Source organism: Terrapene carolina, unplaced genomic scaffold (genome assembly GCF_002925995.2).
Source record: "Terrapene carolina triunguis isolate 2854851 unplaced genomic scaffold, T_m_triunguis-2.0 Scaffold210, whole genome shotgun sequence".
Lineage (NCBI taxonomy): Eukaryota > Metazoa > Chordata > Testudines > Emydidae > Terrapene > Terrapene triunguis.
Window position 1 is genome coordinate 27320764 of NW_020664561.1, and position 17760 is coordinate 27338523.

General features: G+C 41.4%; 1 protein-coding gene across 1 annotated transcript in view; it reads left to right on the forward strand.

Annotated features, from left to right (window-relative positions):
- Positions 1-15064, forward strand: part of LOC112115856 (calcium-binding mitochondrial carrier protein SCaMC-1) — a 47941-nt gene extending 32877 nt beyond the window's left edge. Inside the window, exons 6-10 of the mRNA XM_026655508.1 lie at positions 953-1105; positions 4604-4711; positions 8498-8665; positions 11091-11241; positions 12781-15064. Coding sequence (XP_026511293.1) covers positions 953-1105; positions 4604-4711; positions 8498-8665; positions 11091-11241; positions 12781-12959 — 759 coding nt within the window. The 3' untranslated portion in view covers positions 12960-15064. The remainder of the gene's footprint in view (positions 1-952; positions 1106-4603; positions 4712-8497; positions 8666-11090; positions 11242-12780) is intronic.
- The last annotated feature ends 2696 nt before the right edge of the window (positions 15065-17760 follow it).

Below are 17760 nucleotides of genomic sequence, written 5' to 3' on the forward strand. Positions count from 1 at the left end.
TTTTTTTTTTTTTTTTTTTTTTTTTTTTTTTTTTTTTTTTTTTTTTTAAAGAATTCAAATGCTGCATTTTTGTAATGAGACTTGCTTTGTGGTGTGTTGTGGTACAGATATTCTATTAAATATGTTCCGTTTGATATCTGAAATGATTAATAAAAGACTGATACTAGAAAATACATCTACCCTCTCAAAATCAGTTGTGCTGGTATAAACTACAACAGTGTATTAAGATCAGCAATAAATTTCACACTTTTTACACACTTCCCATACATTTTTTTCAAAATTACAAGATTTTAAACAGTAGCTTGCTTTATGTTTTCTGAGTCTGCCGCATAGAAAGTACTACTCAATCTAAAAAGCACATTATGTAGTGTTTCTGTAGTATGCATTATAAGGAATATATTGCATTTCTCTTGATAATGAGCATTTATATTCCCTTTTGAACTAGTAGCCAGTTTGGAAGAAATATCACAACTGCTATAAAAATGAAAGACGGGTGGGGAATAGCTCAGTGGTTTGAGCATTGGCCTGCTAAACCCAGGGTTGTGAGTTCAATTCTTGAGGGGGCCACCTAGGGATCTGGGGCAAAATCAGTACTTGGTCCTGCTAGTGAAGGCAGGGGGCTGGACTTGATGACCTTTCAAGGTCCCTTCCAGTTCTAGGAGATAGGATATCTCCATTAATTTAATTTAATTTAATTTATTTATTATTACTATAGTGTTAGCTTTCAAGAAATGCAACAGATAATGTTAATGGTGTGAAAACAATCCTTAGTTTACAGTCATATTGCAGCATCTCAGATTGACTACAGCTATTCAATTATGAGACAAGTAATTATACTGTCTGTCTTATAGGGGGTTTTGATTTAAGTATTTACTACAGCTTTTATCCTTTGTTGCTTAAAAATGAGTCCCCTGTCCAATCTAAGCATTTTTTTTCTTACTGTGGTTAATAGGTTCATGGTTCAAAGTCAAATAAAATGAATATATCAAGTGGCCTTAAGCAGATGGTGAAAGAAGGAGGCATCCGTTCCCTTTGGAGGGGAAATGGTGTGAATGTTATTAAAATCGCACCTGAAACTGCTATTAAGTTCTGGGCATATGAACAGGTAATGTGTTAAATCAAGGTGATGAACACCAAATACAGAAAAACAAAGATGCAAATGATGTTGGGGAAAAAAAAATAATGGTTTTATTGATCAAATTTAAAATAGTATCATGACTGGTTAATAAAATATGTGAGTAATGTGGATTATTACTATTGTACTGTGAACAATGTAGGAAAGAAATCAAACTCGCATCATATGAGTTTAAAGCTACCTACTTATCTATGTAACTTTTTATGGAGAGGTGCTCTAATGTTAAATACTTCAGTTTTGATTTCTAAATAGTAACCACATAAAAATTTAGCACGTTGTTTTAGCCTAACACATACTCATGTACAGGATTCCTTTTAAGTCAAATGTCATTGTGCTGCAGTCAGATGCCCTCAGCATGGGTTTCAGAGTTACATTTACCTCTGAATCAGCTTTACACAAGATATTAAAGACCTAATCCTCCTTTGGAATAGAGATCTCCGTGCGATCACAGTTTTAGTTTGGAATTCTTGAACACCCAGTAACTGATCTTTGCTTTCTCATCTGTGAAGATGGCAGAGTCTTGCTAGGGCCAGAAGTAAGAGCAAAGTAATGTACAATACATCAACACTCTTCTGTGCTGTAAACAAATAACCCCAAACCCAAAGCTATTTTAAAAAATTATCCTTTGTGTATAGGATATCTGATTTACAACTTCTGATGAGAGGTGGTAATTTGCCCTAATGTGCAGTTATTGCTTACCTCCCTCAGTACATTACTCCTTACTTCAGCTCAGCTTATCAGTAACTGATACAACTACTGCAGAACAAAGACAAGACTGCAGTATTTGGCTGCCTATAGCAAGTGGTATGGTGCACATAAGGCCTAATTCTCAATTCCTTGAGTACCCATTCACTTAAGTTGGAGTTCTGGGTGTGCAAGAAATGCAGGGTTCTCTTCTGTTATAAAAGTGCAACCATATAGGTATGGAATGACCCAAAAAACAACATTTCTGCAGAGTTAGGGTTGCTTATTGATATGTCGTCCCCTTGCAGAACGTTGAGTGAATCAAAACTGAAACTTCTGAAAACCAGGAAATGCAGAGTTAAGGCATCCAATCTTTAACTCTACCCTCCTTCAGCAGTTACCCAATTCATCCCATTAACACATGTACTGCTCCTCCTCTCCATAATGCCCTCCTTTCCTAGATAAGTTCGTGGAGGATAGGTCTATCAATGGCTATTAGCCAGGATGGGCAGGGATGATGTCCTTAGCCTCTGCTTGCCAGAAGCTGGGAATGGGTGACAGGGGATGGATCACTTGATGATTACTAGTTCTGTTAATTCCCTCTGGCATTGACCACTGTCGGAAGACAGGATACTGAGCTAGATGGACTTTTGCTCTGACCCAGTATGGCGGTGGTTATGTTCTTAAGCATTCACATGTCTAATTCCCCCCTCATACTCTGATTTTTATTCCCCACAAAATAAAACTGCCACTCATGACTCTCAAATTGTAGCACTACAACCACTCAGTTCAAAATTCCTTTTGTGTTACATGGGTGCTTGTGATTAACTTATCCTTAGTTATGTTAATTGAAGGATGACTTCGCAGCAGTCAAACAGAATGAGCTCTGATTCATCCAGTGATTTAGTGACTTTCCGTTTAACAGTACAGGGCAGCATAAGGAAACTTTTTTTTAAGACAACCTGTAAACTGGTAACCTCTTTGTCAAGTGACCCCAAATTTGAATCCCTAGCTCTACCCTGTGCCCTAATGAAAGAGACCACATTTTCAAATCAATCCGACTAACCATTCGGATTTCAGAGTACTTAGAAGACTTGAGCTTTAAAGCATATAAAATGGTGGGAATGAAAATCCTCTAGCTGCTTTTCTGTACTGGTACATGTGCATTGTAAAAACGTACAGTAACTCCTCACTTAGTCATCCCGGTTAACGTTGTTTTGTTGTTACGTTGCTGATCAATTAGAGAACATGCTTATTTAAAGTTGAGCAATGCTCCCTTATAACATCGTTTGGCAGCCGCCTGCTTTGTCCACTGCTTGCAGGAAGAGCAGCCCATTGGAGCTAGCTGGTGGGGGCTTGGAACCAGGGTGGACCGGCAGCCCCCCATCAGCTCCCCGTTCACCTAAGTTCCCTGTGCGGCAGCTACCCAGCAGGCTATCAATTGCCGGGCAGTTCAGCTGTCCCTCCTCCCACTGCCATGTGCTGCTCCTGCCCTCTGCCTTGGAGCTGTTCCCCGGAGCCTCCTGCTTGCTGTGCAGGGTGGGGGTGGGGGGAAGAGGGGGACTAATGTCAGGGTGTCCCTCTCCACCCCTACTCCTGCACCCTGCTTACCCCATCTCCATAGGGGGACACACGACAGGGCTCAGGATGGAGGGAGCTTGCCAGCATAAGCTGCTGTCTCAACTTGCTGATCTACTGTAAAAGGCAGTGTACTTAAAGTGGGGTCAGCATACTTAAAGGGGCAATGTGCATCTCTCTCTCTCACACACATGCTGTGTGTCTCTGTCTCTTTCTGCCATGCTATCTCCCCTCCCTCCATTCGTGCTGCCTTGTAGAGTATGAGGCTACATTAACAACAATGGGTTAACCCTCAGCCGATTGCTAATTCATCATTTAGCAGTAAGGCATTCCCTGGGAAATATCCCACCCTCTGACTTCACCACCTCAACCAAGCTTCACAATCATCATCGCTGTGTACCAGTATTAAATTGTTTGTTTAAAACTTATACTCTGTGTGTGTGTGTGTGTGTGTGTACACACTTTTGTCGGGTGAAATTTTTTTCCCCTGGAACCTAATCCCCCCTATTTACATTAATTCTTATGGGGAAATTGGTTTCACTTCAGGTCACGTTTTTCAGGAACATAACTACAAAGTTAAGTAAGGAGTTACTGTACATTTTCTTAAACACCATTCTCAGTTTGGGTCCCTCAAAGATTGTGTGTGTGTGCAAAGCACTACCTTGGATAAAGTTTGAGAGATTTAGACCATTTTGACCCTCATCACATCAATAGCTTGATTCCCCTCCCCCCCGCAACTTTTTTTTTTAAAGGCTATTTTTTCTCAGGCTTATATGTCCGGGACCCCTGGCACAAATGATTCTAAATTTGGGTCACTAATCCTACCCTGTACCACCCTGAGGCATACCAAATTACAAAGACTAACCAAGTCAATTTTAGAGGATTTAGAAAGGTTGATCTTTAAACCGATGTCTTGGGGCAACCTTAACTATAGAGGTGCTCCCATGCCATTATAGTATGGGCAGAATTGATCCCACTCAGTGGGACCAAATGTAAAGGACTTTCACAGGCTGGAAGATCTATGTCTTTATAAATCATTACACAGAGAATTAGAATGTAAATATTTTTAAGTTGTGTTAATTGGACATCTATAATGCAAACTTTGTGGGAAAACCTCTTGTGTCATATTTCTGCTTCTGCTGGTGGATTCTACCTGCCTCAGAAAGATGTGTGATATATTTGTCTTTATGTATTTTACCTACACAGTATAAGAAGATATTTGCTAATGAAGATGGAAAGATAGGGACCGTTGAAAGATTTGTATCTGGTTCTTTGGCTGGGGCAACAGCACAAACCTCTATTTATCCCATGGAGGTAAGCAAGAGAGGACCGGGCTCCCATTGAAGTCAGTGCCAAAAAACCTATTGACTTCACCAAGAGCAAGATAAAGCTTTTTTGTGGAAACATTACAGGAGTTCTGTCTACATCACAACTTTCACTTGCATTCTGTAGATTTACTCCTTCAGAATCACACCATAATGCTACTTAACACTTTCTGGGATACAACATGGAATGTTCTATACACCTCTACCTCGACATAACGTGGTCCTCGGGAGCCAAAAATCCCTACCGCGTTATAGGTGAAACCCCATTATATCGGGGTAGCGGCGGCAGGGCTCCAGCAGTGATTTAAAGAGCCCCGGACTCCGGCTGCTGCAGGAAGCCCGGGCCCTTTAAATCGCCGGCTGAGACCCGCTGCCACAGCTCCGGGGTAGCAGCGGTAGGGCTCCAGCGGTGATTTATAGGGCCCAGGGCTCCCTGCAGCAGCCGGAGCCCCGGGCCCTTTAAATTGCCGCCCGAGCCCCACTGCCGGAGCCCCGGGGTTACCACGCTATATGTGAACCCGTGTTATATCGGGTCGCGTTATATCGGGGTAGAGGTGTACTTAGATTTTCTGGTGTTTAGTGTTATGTGGGGTTTTGCTGTTTTCTGAGTTTTATTTTATTTAAATTGCCTCATTTAAAACAAACAAACCCAAACCACCATGTGCATATGTGTTGGGGGTTGTGTTGTTTCTCTCTTAAAATGTTAGAAATTGGATTGTCACAAATTGCATGCTAAGTCTCCAAGTCTGGAAAGCATCTTTGTTCAGCGGGTACGTCCAGACTACCCGCCAAATTAGCGGGTAGTAATCCATCTATCGGGGATTGATATATCACGTCTTGTCTAGACGCGATATATCGATCCCTGAACGTGCTCCCGTCGACTCCGGAACTCCACCAGGGCGAGCGGCGGTAGCGTAGTCGACGGGGGAGCCACGGCTGTCGATCCCACGCCGTGAGGACCCGAGGTAAGTCGAAATAAGATACGTCAACTTCAGCTACGCTATTCCCGTAGCTGAAGTTGCGTATCTTACATCGACCACCCCCCCAGTGTAGACCAGCCCAGCAGAGCAGTTCAGTGTGTATTTAAGTCCCATGAAGTAAAAGACGTAAGCATATGCTTAATGTTAAGTGTGCGCTTAAGTACTTTCCTGAATGTGGCCCTGCCACTGGGACTGGCCCTCTGAAGGCCAGGCATCTAGCCTGACAGGCTCCACTAAGGCAAACGAGCCAATCCAGATCCACCTGTGGATAGTTAATTGGATAAGCAGCTGTGCAGTAATTAATTAATTAAATAAAGAAACACTTGGTTTATAAATGGTTCTGAGGGTCAGGCAGGAGACCAGAACATAGAGAGGAAGCTCCTGGGAAGAGAGCTCTTCAGAGGAGCTGGGTAGGAAGCTACGCCCATTGGTAGCAGAGGCTCCTGGAGAGAGGAACACTCCCCAAAACATAAAGAGAGACAGCTCCAGAGGGGAGAGACTACAAAGCTCTTGAGGCAGGGAGGCCTGGGAGATACTCCCTTGTGATCTCAGGGGAGACTGCACAGCTCCAGGCAAAGGAGAAGCCTGGGAACTTAGGGGAGGAGAAGGCTTGTTTACACACTGTTTGGCTGTTGATTAAATAAACAAAATCCCTGAAGGGGCATTGTTCACTGTATATAAGCATCATTCAACTTATTGGTGTCAAGTATCAGGGGGTAGCCGTGTTAGTCTGTATCTACAAAAACAACAAGGAGTCCGGTGGCACCTTAAAGACTAACAGATTTATTTGGGCATAAGGATGCATCTGAAGAAGTGAGGTTTTTTACCCACAAAAGCTTATGCCCAAATCTGTTAGTCTTTAAGGTGCCACCGGACTCCTTGTTGTTCAACTTATTGAAAACCCGCTGGGGGAACTGAAGCAGAAATTTAACTGCAGTTCTACAGCAGACCACCGGGGGCACTCCGTTGGTAAGTCCCTGCCATTACAGGGCCCAAGTCCCTGGCATGGGGTGAGGAGGCCTTGCCTGCAACAGAACCAATACAGGTCTGCTGTGCAGAGTTGGGGTTAGATTTAGGTAGCTTGTGCAGATGAAGTTAAGCTACCTCTGTTGGATTTCCTTGCACTATGGGCAGAGTGGGCAGATTGATCTGCTCCTCTGTGGAGTCGCTGCTATTATACCTCCATACAACAGGTAGCGGCTTTCAGAATGGTATTGCAGCAATTTTTCCAGCCTCAAGAATAGAATAATAGCTCTAGAGTGGCTATTTTTCATTCTGCAGCCTGGGTAGAAAATCAGTTTCCTCTGCCTGAAAGATGAATGACTCTAGTATCACACAGCATAGTTGCCCAAGCTGTGTGCTGGGACCAGGATTTAGGTCTGTTCAAGCATCACAGCAAGATTTGAAACTGATATAAAATGGTGACTCACCCTGAACTCTTTCTGATAAGGAGTGTCTCTCTGTGAGGATAAAAAAACAATGGCTTTCTACATAAACTGTGGTGGAGTTTTTTGTTTTTTAGTTGAGTCATTATTGTCCTTAGAAAATCAAGTCACAGCTGGCTTCTAAGCACATAGAATAAAGCAACCAAATGTTACAGTGTTGGTCATTTTATATTCAAATGGTGTACTACACAAGAACGGGTGTGAACGTATGTAGGCCCTGTTCTACAATAAGGCCTGGTCTATGCTTAAAATTTAGATTGACGTAGCTGCATTGCTCAGGGGTGTGAAGAACTCACCCCCCTGAACGCCATAGTGATGCTGACCTAACCCTGTTGTAGATGTGGCTAGGTAAGTGGAAACCTTCTTCCATTGACGTAGCTCCTGGTGCTCAGAGAGGTGGATTACTTACAATGACAGAAAAACCCTTCCATCCCGGTTGGAAGCCTCTGCACTATGGAACTGCAGTGGTATACTACAGGTCTGTAGCTGTGCCACTGTAGCACCCAGAGCAGAGAAAAGCCCTAAGATATTCCCATCTTCCCAACCATGCCATAGTATTGCAGTAAAGTTGGTTTTTATGGTGTTCCTGGCCAAGACTGGATGCTGACGTGCCAGACATCACATATGGGAGCCATCTCTTACGAGACTTCCAAGCTGGCCAAATTCCTGCTCAGGGAATTCCCTTGGCAGTTTCATTTGAACATGGTGTTCTTCGCTCCCTATCTTGCAATGCTGGTGTAAAGTCACAGGCACTGTTAAACAGCTGTTGTGTTGCACTTCAGTAGTGAGTGAAGTGATCCCTGTATATCCCTTAATTATCTCATAAGGATGTCATGAGTCTTCTTTAATGTTTTAATATGATTTGCAATCCTCAGTTGAAAAGCTTGATCCAGTGAAGCCTTAGAAGGAATTAGTTCATGTTCCTGCACAGTCTCTGCTGTCTAAATGCTAATTTCGCTAAGCAACAGCCCTAATTAGAAGCTCTAGATATCTTGTAATTTGTTTTAAAAAAAAATTGTCTCTCTTGAACATGAGAAGGGGAAAAAAGGCAAATCACAACTTTCATCTTATTCTGATTTTGACTAAAAAAATACACCCTGTTCCTTCACAACCATGAGCTTGTTAGGTGGGCTATTCCTCTTACAAATGATAAAACCTTGAGAAAACTAGTGCTAACCAAACCTTAACTCTAGTTGTTACAAACGAGACTTTAAGCAGCACATGCAAAGAGGTTCACTTTTTGGAAATAGAAACTTATGAGTATGCAAAGATTTGTTATGCCAAGTTTCCTATATGTAAGCTGTGTCGTGACCTGTCAAATAATTAATTCTACGTTTCTTCTACCTTCAGGTCTTAAAGACCAGACTGGCTGTGGGTAAAACAGGACAATACTCTGGGATGTTTGACTGTGCTAAGAAGATTTTAAAAAGAGAAGGGTTGAAAGCCTTTTACAAAGGTTATGTACCCAACATTCTGGGCATAATTCCTTATGCTGGTATAGACCTGGCTGTCTATGAGGTCAGTTTGTTTACTTGATGCATGTATTATTTCTTTAGACACACAAAAATGTAAACTGCCCTCCTATTACCCTCTTACAGATGTGAGTGAATGATACATATTTTAACTTACTTGTAGTTACACTTATTTGTGGATTCAAAAAATATCCGCTGTAGTATGCTCAGGGCCAGATTTTCACATTTTTCCTTACTGTGTTACAGTATTGCCAACCCCATGATTCAAAAATCATGAGTCAGACCCACCAAAATCATGAGATTCCCCCAGAATCATGAGTGGTTTTTTTTTTTTTTTTTTTTTTAAATTTATATTGTGGTTTGGTCTGTCTGGATTTAGATGATTTTGGCTCCCACTGCGGGAGCTTTCACCCCCACATCTGCTCCTTCTGCAGCTGCAGGGATTCTTTACCTCTTCTCTCAGGCCTGTGGGGAGTCAGCTGCAGTGGAGTCTCCTCCTTCCCAGGCCTGGAGGAGGCCTATTGCAAGGAGGGAGATAGGAGAGGAGAGGAGTGATGCCATTGCTCACAGGAAGGAAACTGGGGAGGAGAGAGCAGAACTATCCTGAGCTGCTGAACTTTTTTGTGTCCCCCTCTCCTCCTGTGAGAACCACTTTGGCTCCTGAGGTGGGGAAAGAGAGAGCTCTGCCTGCTTCCTGCAGCAGCCCTGAATGGCTGCTCTTCCCAGGAGGCAGGTGAGTAGAGAAGGCAGCCAATCGGGGGGTAGAGGGCTTCTCCCAGGCAGACCTGAATTATCTATTTTCTATCTGTTTTCTTTCTGAAAGAAAATTTATTACTCTTTGGAGCAGGGGGCATCTTTCTGTTCTGTATTTGAACAGTACCTAACACAGTGGGGTCCGGGTCCATGCCTAAGGCTCCTAGGTACTTTGGTAATACAAATAATAAATATTGCTACTACTACAGGGAAATAAAGTGGCAGGATTGGACCCTTACACAAGTAGGTGATCCTTTCATAGTCAACCTCTTTTTCCCTGTAACATCCAACGGCATTGCTGGCATGAGTAAGTGTTGCAGGATCTGGCCCACGTTTTGGAAGTGGATTTTGGTAGGTTTAAACCAGAACATTAGACAGCTGGTTGTTGCAATGCAATATACTCATATCTTTCTTTTTAAACACCCCCTTCTGGCCTGGAGCACATCCCTAAACAACAAACTTAAACCCTAAACACCTGACGCTATTGCATGTTATGTAGCCCTATGGCTATGATACAGTTGAACATATGTAATTATTCCCTCTCATTATGACTGGATTATATTAATGTGAATATGTCATAAATGTGCTTTACACTGAGGGGCTGCCTACACATAAAATTAATCAGATATAAAATAAGGTGTGAATTCAAAGTGGATTAACTATTCTTGATTAATAATAGCATCCACACATAGAATAGCATGTGTGGATGCTATTATTCTAGAATAAGAGTGCTTTATTCCAAATTATATTACTCTACTTTGGGAGTGGATTAAACTAATTCAGAATAAGAGCATCCATACATGGATTTAATCAGAAATAGATATTTCTGAATAATTTGATGTGTAGACAAGCCCTGAGGACATGTTTCACCAATGGCTCATTTTGTAGCACTGGCTACCAATTAGCTTCTGGGTATGGTTTAAAGTGTTGATTTTGTCCTATAAAGCCCTAAATGGGACCCCTAAGACTGACCAGGACTAGCTAACATGTTTTTAAACATCCACTCTCTTTGCCTACACTGGGTGCTAAGGGGTCTCTAAAAACATGTTAATTAACACAAATTAGCTGAACACATTGTATACTTTTTTAAAGACTCATTTTCCCAGTCTAGACAAGCAGCAGAAGTGCTTGAGCTGAAGGCCCAAGTTTAAAGCAGTGGTGAGACTTGATGGCATTTTCTATGAGGGAGTCTTCTATTGTGGTACTCATTTTCCCACCTGCACTTGGTCTGAAATACCTTTGTCAGCCTTCTGTGCACAGTCTGTCTCATGTAACTGGGGTATAGTCACTTAATTCTGAGAAATATGCTTCATAATAAAACTTGAAAAGGCAATTTAATATTTTTATCTATCACATTTTTAACTTTTATTTTGTGGTGCTTGTGGATCACCACTATAAGGCTTGATCCTCTACTTGCTGAGTGCTGTGGTCTGATCAAAGAAAGCTCTTAAGCATGCTCTTACTTTAAGCATCTAAGTAATACCACTGAAGTCACTGGGCTTACTTATATACATATAAAGTTAAGCACATGCTTAAGTGCTTGTTGGATTGAGGCAGAGCACTCAACACCTTGCAGGATTGAGCCCATGAATGCATTTGGAATATTTTTATGGAGGCAAAGGAGCACCTTAATATTGTTGTTAGCTATAAAGTCTGCTTAACTATCTAGTGTAAACTTTTATATACCTCATTCAAATCTATTTATGTTTTCCTGTCAGGCTTTGAAGACTGCTTGGCTAGATCGTTATGCATCAGACTCTGCTAACCCTGGTGTCTTTGTGTTGCTCGGATGTGGTACTGTCTCCAGCACCTGTGGTCAGTTAGCCAGCTACCCTCTTGCTCTCATCAGAACTCGCATGCAGGCTCAAGGTGAGAATTGGGATTTGGGTTTGGGAAGAATATCTTTTAAAGGTATTTATAATTTGGAGAATAATCCCTACTTAGTATGCCTGTTTTTAAGGTGTCTAATACCATACTGACCTTGCCCATCTAAACTTTTGATTGGCTTTGTTAGTGCTTGACACAACCTTCATGTTACAGATTCCAGCTCTGTGTGTTTTAATATTTATATTTTATAGATTTGTGTCAATCACCTTAAATATTTTAACCCATGTATGGAGCTCCTGGCACAAGCTGTGTAAAGACCATATTGTAAAATCAAAGGACAAACTGAAGTTTAAATAAATAAATAAAGCACTAACCACCAGAGCAAATGCATGGCCAGAGGAGACCAAGGAATTTGGTGTAGAGGAAAGCGCTGTGACCCTCAAGGACAATAAGTCCAGCACTGAAAAAGGGTTACTTACCAGCTGTTAAAAGAACAGGAGTACTTGTGGCACCTTTGAGACTAAGAAATTTATTTGAGCATAAGCTTTCGTGGGTGAACAAGCCCCTCATGGCGTGGCTGATGTGATTAGGTCCTATGATGATGTCCACCCTGCACATCTACCAATGCGATATATGCCATCATGTGCCAGCAATGCCCCTCTGCCATGTACATTGGCCAAACCGGACAGTCTCTACGCAAAAGAATAAATGGACACAAATCTGACATCAGGAATCATAACATTCAAAAACCAGTAGGAGAACACTTTAACCTCTCTGGCCACTCAGTAACAGACTTAAAGGTGGCAATTTTGCAACAAAAAAGCTTTAAAAACAGACTCCAACGAGAAACTGCCGAACTTTAATATGCAAATTAGACACCATCAAGTTAGGCTTGAATACAGACTGGGAATAGCTGAGCCATTACACACATTGAATCTATTTTCCCATGTTAAGTATTTTCACACCTCTTATCAAACTGTCTGTAATGGGCTATCTTGCTTATCACTACAAAAGTTTTTTCCTTAATTAGCCTCTTAGAGTTGTTAGGACACCTCCCACCTTTTCATGTTCTCTGTATGTGTATATATATCTCCATTCTATGCATCCGATGAAGTGGGCTGTAGCCCACTAAAGCTTATGCTCAAATAAATTTGTTAGTCTCTAAGGTGCCACAAGTACTCCTGTTCTTTTTGCGGATACAGACTAACACGACTGCTACTCTGTTATCAACTGTTGCAAATAGGTGAAAAGAAAGGTGGTAGAGCGAGGTCTCAGACAGGAGAGGATAGATCAACTTCCAGCATGTTGTTAGTGCAACAAGCAAAGTATTCTTGTGGACCTTTCATGGGAGGGAGTTCCAAGGCACAGGTCTGCAGCTGAAAGAGACTTGCCCCAAACTTAATGACTGAGAGCAGACGTTGCTGTGCTAGGAAATAGTGTTGAGAAGACTCTGTACCAAGTCCGTAGGGTTAGAGGTGATAAGTTGTACATCTGTGTAGTGAGGAGCTTTATATGATTAGAAAATTAACCTCACTAGAACTGCTGAATGATGGAGATTGCTATCTTCCTTTTCTTTTTTAGCTCTGTTGGAAGGAGCCCCACAGCTAAACATGGTTGGACTCTTTCAAAGGATAATTGCTAACGAAGGAATCCTAGGACTTTATAGAGGCATAGGCCCAAACTTCATGAAAGTGCTTCCGGCTGTCAGCATCAGCTATGTGGTTTATGAAAAAATGAAGCAAAATTTGGGAATAGCATGAAAAGAAGGAAAAAGCTGATAAGCCTCTAGCCTTCTCAGGAATATTCAAACCAAAAGGATTTCTCAAATAACTGGTTTGTTCTTGTTTATAATTGGAGAACAGATCACTGTGCAAAGAAGCTGTGGTTTTGTTTTTTCCCCCAAGCTGGAAGGAACTGCCTTAGTTTCTAACCCCCAAACTGCTATTTAATATAATATGGATTTTAAAAATAAAAAAACACAGCATCTTTAAATCAGCTACACGTTAAGACTATCAGGAAACCACCTATGGTTTAGCTCTTCGCTTTAATTTTTTTGTAATTATTGCTCTCTTAAATATGCATTTGACTGGGTGAGGCCACATTTGGGAGAAGTGTATACTGCATTGGTATTAAAACTCATAGATTTGTCCCACCATCTCATACTCAAGCAATTCACAACTGTCCTTTTGCACTTACCATCTGTAAAGGCATATTGCTTTTTTGATAAACTGTTAAAATAAGTCCTGGGAAAACATTGCCTTAGGGGCAGGTAAGAATAGAACACCACATTAAACTTTGTCTCCTGATAGCTTTTCTTTCAGGATGACAAAATGTTTGGCTTTTATTCCTCTGCTTTTCCTCTAAAGAAATGAAAGTGCAAAGGGGATGTTGTTCTATGGCATCAGAATACCTCAAGCTGAGTTAAATTCTACGTTTTTATGGAACAGTCACAATGACCTTCATAGCTCATTTCACTGGGCTGCTTTCCTCTTAATTTATAAATGCTGGCAGCATTAGCCAAGACTGCCTTGTTTCTTGATGCAAGTTTTATAGGATCTTAATAGTTAGCAACAGAAAAGAACTACTGGATCACTAAACTCCCTGCAAACGCAGGTTACAGTTCCAGGATAAAGAAAATATCTAATATGAAATTGATGCTGGCTGTATCAACTGGAGTGTACCAAAACAAGCAAGTTAATAAAGATCACAGGGCTGATTATTGGGAGGCTTTTGAATGATTTTTCTCAATGGGGTTTGGAATGCTGTCATCTTCTTCCTAGAGTCTGGGGACTCATTTGTTTCCCATTCAGAATGGTTGCAGTTCAACAGCATCCTTCTAGTTGATAATACTGGAGGGGGGAGTTGCTGTTGAACAATGTGAGGCACTCTCTTCCCCCACCTAGCGAACCTGAAGGTCTGAGAGCACTGGCTCAGGGTGTCAGACTGGGACCAGAAAATGAGACGAGGTTGCTGAGTGACTAGGCAGGACGCCACAATCAGACCATTAAAGTGGCCCTAGGTTTTTATATTAATGAGGAAAAATACAAACAAAGCACTCAAAGAGCCCAAGAACTCATTTTTGATAAGCTATTATTTCACAGTTTCTCCCATATATGGGATGGATATTTTAATGTACAGACACTTTGTAAATGGCTTCCCCACTAAGGTATATTTCAGTTGCTTGCTGGCCTGAACACTGGCACAAAATAACTGTTTTTGTAGTGTTAATTTGCACTAATTCCATGTGGATGGACAGAACTGATAGAATTTGGCCTTTTATGTAAGACACACACACAGTGTAACCATTTTTCATTCTTGATCTTATAAATCCTGAGAGTTAATCTGGTGATATTATAAAATGGCAGCTTTTTCTGGATTTACCTTTATTTAACCTGCCCTCTAGTTTATGCACTTCTTTTAAAAGCCAGAGTCTATTGCTCTACAGAAGGTATTATGGTGCTTATGTACAATGTCTTTATGATCTGATTGTCCATGTTCTTTTGTCTTTGCCAATCTCTTTGTACCTGCATATAATTCATGGGATCCAGTTTTGTTTCTCAATTATCCCTTTGACTGTAACAGGTATATTCTTTATGCAATGCAAAGATGACCTATGCAGCGCCTCTTGTGTAGCAGACTCAGTCCATTTTGTTAATATTGTATAAGTGTCATTATGAGTGTTCAGTTGTGGTGGGGACACTTTCAACTGCCGAAGAACGTGAGACTATTTGACTTTTAACTTTTCACCATGTGCCTCTAATGGGCTGTGTTCAAATTATGTATTCTTAGTCTGTGTACTGAAAAAAGTTGATCACTTTTATAGATCTGTAAAACTACCAGTTTATAATAAATGTTTGTTTCCTAATCTGTCTGGGATGTATTATGTTTTTCATGGTTTGGAAAACAGATGTCCAAAAGTGACAATTCCCTTAACTCCAGTACTGTGTGCTTTAATATCAAATGAAAGACAAAGCAGCTCTAGCCAAAAATTAGTACTGAAATCAGTGTACCCTGTACCCATTACAATGGTATTTGAACACCTATTTTAGCATTTAAAGGCTGTGTCCTGGCTACACTACAGAATCAACTGTCAGAGGTCCCAAATGAAGTATTAACACTGTTCTATCTTGCAGTGTAGATGGGAACAAGCAAAGTCTCCAAAGTCTTGATCCTTAGCACAGTTCAAGGGACACTGTAAAACCATGATTTGGTATGGTGTACACGGCAAGATGGAAGAGCATTTTACCTGTCCAAGAACAGCCATGTTTGTAAGAGTGACTTAACATAGCTGAATCTTATTGTATACTTAGTGCTTGTCCGTCTTTAAATTAAAGCTAGCTTAGAAAGCAAAGGATCAGTCTATACAGCCTTTTCAGAACAACTGGCTTCATTTCCGCTGTACACTTAATGGTTTGTTTGCCCAGCTAAGCATGGAGCGAATGGCCAGCATAAAGAATTCCTTTTGATGTTGCAGTCTTTCACATCACTCTTCTCCTTCTAAAGGTTGAAATTCTATGGGAAGAAGCCTCCCAAAATTTGAATGTCACTCAATATCCTAAAGTACTGTACATCATATATAACTAAACAGATTCTGTACAATTACCCTCTTAACCTGGTGAGTTAAGGGCTGTGTATGATTCCTGACAGAACAAACGTCTGCTATTCAGTTCTTTATTCAGAGAAGGCAAGAATGTGCATGTGCAGAACTGTTATTGGAAAGACTTAGCCCTAAATGTAGAAAAGGCAAAAAAAAGGATCTAGTGCCACCTGCCTTCTGATGTGTTTAGAGGTAATGGCAAGAAACTTACAGCACAGTTGCTGTACTGAGACAGTCCTGCTAACTATTGTGAAATTGGATATTAATTGAGAAGGTAGTTGTGTGTAGGGATGTGTATTGGAAGATGTATAAATCATGTTGTCCGAGTCAGTATAAAATGTAGTGTGTGTGTGTGTGTGTATAACTAGTACTAAAACATTGCTTTTCTTTAAATCTGCTACCCTGAGAGACTGAGTTCTACAGTCTTCTCACTGGTATCTGGTCCTGATCAGATATTCTCAGATATACCACAGCTATCATAATTAAGAAAACACGACTGCCTCTGATGATTGGTTTTGAGATCACAGTGATCCACAATGCAAACAGTGCCATATTCGGTACAAAAAAACCCCAAACCCACATTAAGAATATTAAGATAGGCAATGAGGATGTGGAAGAGAGAAGACTCGGATGGCAGGATGAACGTGACAGGACAGAAGTGTCTGCACCCACTAGAGTTTACACCCCTCTAAGAGGGAAACATTTGGACCAGCATCTTCCATTAAAACCATCTGGCACTAGCAGAGAAGCAGAACACTGACTATAAATCAAGAACTATTTCTTCATACCTGCTCCCATAACTTTCAATGTACTCCACACCACTGATGATGTCACAGTTGTCAGAGGGCCTTTATTAAAGGAAAGTACGATCCAGAAACATAACCGAGTTCAGTCTTCAAATTATTAGTGTTGTAGTTGTTGCACACACCTTTCTCCTTCCCACTCCTCAAATGATCTGTGTCTTGAACAAAACTTTTGTTAAACTCTGCAGCCCAGGAAAATGTGTTTTTCTCCTTCCTATGTCTATTTACATCATCATTTGCTAAATATACTACATGTCTGATACTACTTCACTTTGCAGTTTCAAGACATTTTGGTGCAAGGTAGTTAAATTAACTTAGTGAAATGTCTATAACTCATACAAACAATATCCATAGGGCCAAAGTATGGAATTAACATTTTTCATCTATAGATCTCAAAGGGTAAATATAACTATTCTCATCTTACACATGGAGAAATTGAGGGACAGCAAGGGTAAGTGACTTATTCAGTCACACAGCAAACCAACAGCAAGGCCAGGAATAGAATCCTTGATTCCTTGTCTACTGCCCTACCTGCTGGACCTTGTAGTCACAGCCCTGGGCTTCTGAGACACACAGTGCTTGTAATAGTTGCAGTGTGCCCACCCAGCCTGGCTGGTCTGCTGTAGGAAGGCTCATGCACACATCTATTCCCTACTTCCTTTGCTAAAGCTAGTGATTACAGCAGAGCCAGCCCTATGTGTTTCTGAGCCAAAGGATTCCCATTGTGCCCAGCCCCTTCAAGTGGGAGGAGAGATGGGAGCCACACAAGGGAGGGAAGAGAAAGGATCCCTGCATCCTTGCCCCCTCAAGCACCCGTGCAGAGTCCGGCCATTACTCTGTACCCCTGCTGCACCATTAAACTGACATTGAAGGAGCAGCTCAATGATCAAAAGGTGTCTGTACAGCTCCTCTGAGCCAGCCAGTCAGCACAGCTGCAATAGGAGTGTTGGCCAGCCAGTCACTCCTTAGAGTACATCTGTCCACATTGCTTCCCTCAGAGCTGTCTCTCCAAAATGGTGCCTCCAAAACTGCTGCAGCCTAGTCCTGGGTTCTTTGAGCCTATTGATTCATATAGCCCTGCTAATGTGAAGTGTAGTATATCACTGAGCACGATGCAGTGAAACAAAAACTTGCCAATTACACCTCTACCCCAATATAACA